At 39.1% G+C, this 6,767-nt stretch overlaps 1 protein-coding gene across 1 annotated transcript in view; it reads left to right on the top strand.

Moving 5' to 3' along the window:
- Positions 1–756: 756 nt before the first annotated feature.
- SPAG16 (sperm associated antigen 16) overlaps positions 757–6,767 on the top strand; it is a 372,211-nt gene continuing 366,200 nt past the window's right edge. Inside the window, exons 1-3 of the mRNA XM_005486882.4 lie at positions 757–857; positions 4,061–4,107; positions 4,543–4,641. Coding sequence (XP_005486939.2) covers positions 812–857; positions 4,061–4,107; positions 4,543–4,641 — 192 coding nt within the window. The 5' untranslated portion in view covers positions 757–811. The remainder of the gene's footprint in view (positions 858–4,060; positions 4,108–4,542; positions 4,642–6,767) is intronic.

The raw sequence follows: 6,767 nt of genomic DNA, 5'->3' as shown, positions 1-6,767 counted from the left end.
CAATGTGAATTTAGGACTGGTACCTCTAAGCTTATCTTAAAATCAGAAAAAGCGACAGAAATTTTTTTTCAACTTTATTTCAAACTCCTAGGAGCCATGAAGTGTGTTCTCCACAAATATATGCTGCTCTCCCAAACTTTTTCCCGGGAAAACTCCTGCTTTTAATGGGGTCTATAGAATCACAGGAGAGTTTGGGCCCTGAAGGGACTTGAACAATCGGTCCCACAGGACTTAGCTCAGCTTCCAGCTATAAAAACGTTCCATTTGCAGAAGGAATTAGTTCTCTCTTAGGAGTTTGAAGCGGATTCCCCCCTCATTTTCTGCTGTTTTTCCTTCCACTGGAGGAAGGTCGGTGTGTGTCTGCCGGAGGGGCCGCCCTGAGGGGACGCCCTCATTGGGTCCTTAAGGGACTTAAGCAATCGGTCCCATAGGACTTAGCTCAGCTTCTAGCTATAAAAATGTTCATCTGCAGAACAAATTAATCCTCTCTTAAGAGTTTGAAGCGGTTTCCCCCTCATTTTCTGCTATTTTTGCTCCCACTGGAGGAAGGTCGGTGTGTCTGCCGGAGGGGCCGCCCGGAGGGGACGCCCTGAGGGGAAGCCTCGGGAGACTCCTCGCCCTCACACCCCGCTCCTCACAGCGCGGCTCCCACACGGGCAAGGAGCTTCGCCTGGAGTTACAAAGCGCTGAATTACATTAAAGTGAATTGAATTAAACGAAATTCATTTAAATTCAATTAAACCCGGGTCTCTTCCCGCCGCGGCGCGGGCGCCTCTCCTCGCGAGAGGTCGCCCCCGGCAACGCCGCAGCCATGGCGGAGGAGGCGAAGGTCTCCGAGGCGGCCTACAGCCTGCAGAGTATCCTTCTTCCTCCCCAGCCTTTCCCGCTCCATCCTCATCCTCCTGCTCCCCTGCGGCTGCCGGTTCCCCGCCTCAGGGCTCCGTCTCCTCAGCGCTCCTCCCGCCTCAGCCGGGCCGGCCCCTGCACCTGCCGGGGGCGAGGGGATTAATGGGTGGGGGCGAGGACAGCGTTTGAGAGTAGGGGGGGAAAGTTAAAAATCCTCCCGGCTTGTTGGTTATTTTTGTGGGTTTTTGTGCCTGGAGGCTGAGAAGCGGCTGAAGGCTGTCCAGAGAAGGGCGGCGGAGCTGGGGAAGGGGCTGGAGCACCGGGAGCGGCTGAGGGAACTGGGAAAGGAGCTCATGGGGGCCCTGATAGGAGGGGACAGCCGGGGGATCGGGCTGTGCTCCCGGGAACAGGGATGGGACAACGGGAAAAACGGCCTCAGTCCATGCCAGAGAATGTTTAGGTACCAGGAGAAATTTCTTCTTTTCATGGATGGCCAGGGAAGCGGTGGCCACAGCATCCCTGGAAGGGTTAAACAGCCCTGCGTGGATATCACACTTGGGGACGTGGTTTAGCAGTGAACGTGGTGCTGTGCTAAGTTTGGTCTCAGAGGTCTTTTTCAACTTCAGCAATTCTATGAATATGTGGGGTTTTGGCCCTGAAGGAGCAGTGGGGGCTTGCTCTCGCTGTGAGGTGCTGTTTGCTTTCCTGGCTGAAGCTCGGGGTTCCTGAATGCCCCTTGGAAAAGTGGGGGGATTGAATCCTCCAGTGCCTGAGCAGGAGTTACAATCCCAGTGTTAGGAATATTAATCTACAAACACCAGAGGTTTATGTTTAAAAAGGAGACAGAGGAGTCCTTTCTGGCTTTATTCGAATAAAGGGAGAGGCCATGGGGCATTCCCCTAGGATCTCTCAAATGTTTGGAGGATGCAGCCTCCTATTTATCTTAATTTCTTAGCTGTGTTTCCCTTCTCTCTTTCTCCATTGGCTGAGGTACTTGAGAGATACAGACTCCCTGATATGCCTGACACTGAAGATTTCTCAAAGATTTCTCTCTAATGCATAACCCTCCCTTCTAATTTTTAATTCTTATGGAATTTAGGGGTTTTTCTTTCCCATAGTTTCTTTCATCTCTCAGTGTCTAATTTCGTTTATCAGCAAACCTAAAGTTTATTTATAAAAGCAAATCTCTTTTTCCATTTATCAATCAGTGGAATCCTTCCCATTGTTTCTTTTATCTCCCAGTGCTGGTTTTATCTACCAGCAGACCCACAGCTTGTTTGTAAAGACAAATCCTCTATTCCTCTCACTGGCATGAAAAACTCTTGTCACCTCTCCTGTGTTAGCTAGTGAGCACTAAATGCAAAATCCCTATGGAGGGAGCACAAAATTTGTTATTAAGACTCCGCTGGAAAAGCTGCTCCTTTAATTTCCCACTGCAGAAGAACTGTGGGGATATTCATGATTTGTGGTTTGTACTGAGTATGAGTACTGAGGTTGTGATATATAACCTAGACATAACTTTGCCTTGGCTTTTAGAGCAAAAACCCCCACCCAATTCTTTCCATATTTTAGCGAATTATTTTGGAAGCTTATGGCTTTTAAATGCGTAATATTTTGGTCACATCACCCAAATTCTGCTATTGTTACTAGGCCAGATGAGGTGCACCTGCTCTCTTGCAGCTGTGAGCTGCAAATCAAGAAGCTCTAATGCTTTTAGAGGCTAAACAATCATACTTTACATCCTACCATACCTTAGTTTTTCCTGCCTTGCTAAAATTAAGTTGTAAGCCAATATAAAGCCAATTCTAAAAAGTGGAAGAGTGTCTTTTTGCAGCTTGTGCCTCAATTTCTACATTACTGAATCTGCACAGCTGTTTCACCACTGTGTGATTAAAAATCAGCAGATTTAACACTATGGAGAAATTTTTAAAATTTATTTGTTTTTTTTTAAATTAATTTCTCTGTTTTATAGTGCACCTAGCTATGATTTTTGGAACGAAGAAAAAAAAAAAGGAGGAAAACACCAGGATTTTTAAGTAATATTTTAGTCTGGACAAATTGTTTGCAATGATACATTAGTTTAGACCATAGTGGATCACAAGGACAGTCAGGTCAATAGAAAATTGAGGAAAAAAAAATCCCCAGTTTTTGAAAGTTTATTACTTTTCAGGGGGTTATGGTGTTCAGCTGTTAGCCTTCCAGATGGATACAATCTATCTGAGTTTTCCTGGTGCTGTGATGCTTGAATGCAGATGATACTTTTACCTGTGTCTTGTGCTTTTACATATATACTGTGAAAATTGGCAAAAGGACTGTTTTTAGGAGGAATAATTCAGATTTGGGCAACACAGTGCAAAGCTGGAAAATCATGTTGGTTTTTTTTTCTTGTTTTCTGTGTTTGAAGTACTGAATTTCCAGCTTTTCTTTTCTTTGGAAGTTAATTCCTGGTTTATTTACATGGGTCACTTGTAGGCTAACTGATTTCCTAGGGAAGCTGTCAACAGCATCTGCTAAAAACATTTCATTATTCTTTCATGGACTATGAGGCTAGTGGATGAAAAGATGTTTATTTGGCTTTTATTTTAGACTATTTGTAGTTTTATTTAATCAAAAGTTTGGCTCTAAAGCCTTTCAAGGAACTGTAGATAATTTCCAAATGAATTTTTGAGTCTTGAAAGTTCCTCATCTTTTTATTGTAACAGTCTTGTGATTATTAAGGCATTTGCATCAGCTCTTTTAAGTGGCCCTGTGGTGTTCAGGGTTTGACCTCAGGTGTTGCTGTTTGAACTCACACATCTAAATTTGCTAAAAAATGGTATTTTCTGAGAGCATGAAGCTATTTCTGCTTAGAAGGCTGTGGAAATTGTGGTGCAGAAAGACCCCTCTCAAAACTGATGATGGGCTGAGAGCACAATTGAGCTGCTGTTTTATTTTGGAATAGTGCTTGGCTTCTGAGATGTGATGAGTCAGTGTTTAATGGTGTTCAAACCTGCTGTGAAAACTCAAACCTAAATTCTGTCTCTGTGCCCAGAACTGGGCTTGCTCACCTTTGAGGCTCTAGGAAACCTTGGAAGTTGAAAGTTTTGTGTTGAGAAGAAAAGGGTGGGGGTGGTGATAGCAGATTTATAGATGGTTATTTTATGATTTTTTTTTTTAAATTTAAATTGGAACTCCTCACATGCACCAGCTGTTCTAGACTTAACTACACCTGCAGAGATTACCATAACAGATGACTCCAAAGATGATTATCAGTATGAAGAGGTAACGTACTAAACTGATAATATTCTGATATATTTTGGTAGAGTGTTCATATTTCATTCTTTTTGCTTCATCAGTCATATAGACATCCTGGGAGAAATGACACAAATCTCCTTTTATAAAGTGAGATTTGTGAGATTTATCTGTTTTTCAAGAGAAGATTCAGTGCTAGTTGAATTGTTGTGTATTACCTTTATTTGAACAATAAATACTTTTTTAAAGATATAAGAATTTCTATTTAGATCAAACATCTCTTTAGATATTTTAGCTTATTTGTAAAAATATTTCAGTAATAGGATTTCTATTTGCATATAGAAAAATGGTGTTTTAATGAGGAGGGGATTATTTTCAGCAGTTGTAATGGGAGTGGGAGCAGTTTTAGTGTGAAAAAAGCTGTATAAAATGTGTTGATACCAAACTTTACATAATTTCATTAAGGTTTCAGCAGATGATGACTTCAGTCTTCCTGAAGATGATGAGGATCTGTCCAAAGCTTTGCAGACTATTGAAGAGCAGGCTGAAGATGCCAAACTTATGGTAAGAGCTTCCTAAACAATCTAAGAGTCTCTAATTCAGTTGACATTGGTGGCTTGAAATTACACACAAGTAGTTCATAATAATCATGAAATTTACACACAGACAGTTCATAATAATAATGAAATCTACACACAGATAGTTCATAGTAATAATGAGATTTACACACAGACAGTTCATAGTAATAATGAAATTTACACACAGATAGTTCATAGTAATCATGAGATTTACACACAGACAGTTCATAGTAATAATGAAATTTACACACAGATAGTTCATAGTAATCATGAGATTTACACACAGACAGTTCATAGTAATAATGAAATTTACACACAGATAGTTCATAATAATCATGAAATTTACACACAGATAGTTCATAGTAATAATGAAATTTACACACAGGTAGTTCATAATAATCATGAGATTTACACACAGATAGTTCATAATAATCATGAGATTTACACACAGACAGTTCATAGTAATAATGAAATTTACACACAGGTAGTTCATAATAATCATGAGATTTACACACAGGTAGTTCATAATAATAATGAGATTTACACACAGACAGTTCAGAGTAATCATGAAATATTTGTGTGGGAAAGATTGTCTCTTGTTTTCTTACAAGCTTACAGGAGTAAACATATGCCATGGTGGAAAAGACAATTTACATTACCTGGGTTTCAGAAATCTTTAATTTCTGTTCATTTTCTGTTCTGTAAACAATCTGACATTTCAAGTACATGTAGCCAAATCTTTAGCTATTTAAAATAAATTAATATTATTGTAATGCATCAGTGTTTTAAAGTTTGTTCTTTATCTGAGCAGATTAAATGAGAATGTGATCCCTGGCACAGGAAAGAAACAAAAGATTGTACTTGAATACTTTGCTAAAAGAGATTGTTCATATATTGAAAATAAAGAATGGACTGTTACATTATACTGAATAAAAATAATAATGAAATTATCAATCATTCCACACCATTAGTTTTGACATTCCTTACATTTACAATTTGATTTCAAAGCAGTTGTGTAATAGTTCAGAGTTACACAATGGGATTGCTGTATTGCAAGACAAAATAAGATCTACCTGAATTTACTTGTTTTTAACAATCTAATGGAAAAGTGATTTTCCCTGCTGTGTTTCCAGTATCACCCCTATTTTGTAGCCTCACCAAGTCATAGTCTTTGTTTTGCAAAAGTAAATAATTAATAGTGAAAAGATGAAATTAAGTGAATGATACCTAAACTCAAAATGGAGGGAAAATGTGTGTTTTCTTTAGCACTTGGTAATCAACAGATCAGTTTTGTACTTTAGCTCAAACTCTGAGTGAAAACTGAAAATAACAGAGTTTTATGTGTATTAAAACTGAATATGCCTGAATATGAAAATTAAGGGAAAGATTGCAGAAGTGTTTGAGATGGCAAATGCTTCATGCTAAGTGTTGGAAGTTCTTCCTGTTCCTTAGGGATAGCTGAGGTTATGATTGTTTTACTGTGTGAGTTATGTTAAAATAGGAAGTGAAAAAAGAGAGAACATTTTTAACGTATTGATCTTTTCCCACTGCTGTATTTAAATAATCTTTTACCTCTTCATTGATTTGTTGAACTTGGAGTGCTAGGAACAGTATGCTGATGTCTATCTCAGTTAATCAAACTGAAGAAACTTTTATTTTTCCTTAAAACCAGCAGATAATTTGTGCTTAAACTTAAATTCTCTTTGATTTTAAGCTTATGCTAAGAGTAAGCACAAGTCTGCCTTCTTCCTGCTTGATTTTTTATTTGTAGACTTCATTTTTTCCATTATTTTGAAACTGAAGTTATGTTTTCAGCCTTTGAAGAGAAAGACATGAGTAGAGAAATGTTCTAACACAGTGGCTAGTTCCCTGACAGCTTTCATAATGATTTACTGTACATTTTTTGAGGCTCACTGACTCAATGGTTTGATATTAATTCCCTGGAAAAGCCAAGTGCTTCTGGTGACCCAAGTTAGAAGCACTGTTTGCTGTGAATTAATATTGACTCAACATCCCAACTCTGAGCTGGGAAGCAAAGTAGAAGGCTGTCTTCTTCACATGATTAGTAATTGGCCTCTTTTTTCAATAACTTGTAATTTTTGCTAAAATAAA

This window comes from Zonotrichia albicollis, chromosome 10 (genome assembly GCF_047830755.1).
Source record: "Zonotrichia albicollis isolate bZonAlb1 chromosome 10, bZonAlb1.hap1, whole genome shotgun sequence".
Classification (NCBI taxonomy): Eukaryota; Metazoa; Chordata; class Aves; order Passeriformes; family Passerellidae; genus Zonotrichia; species Zonotrichia albicollis.
This window is presented reverse-complemented; position numbering and strand designations above follow the sequence as displayed.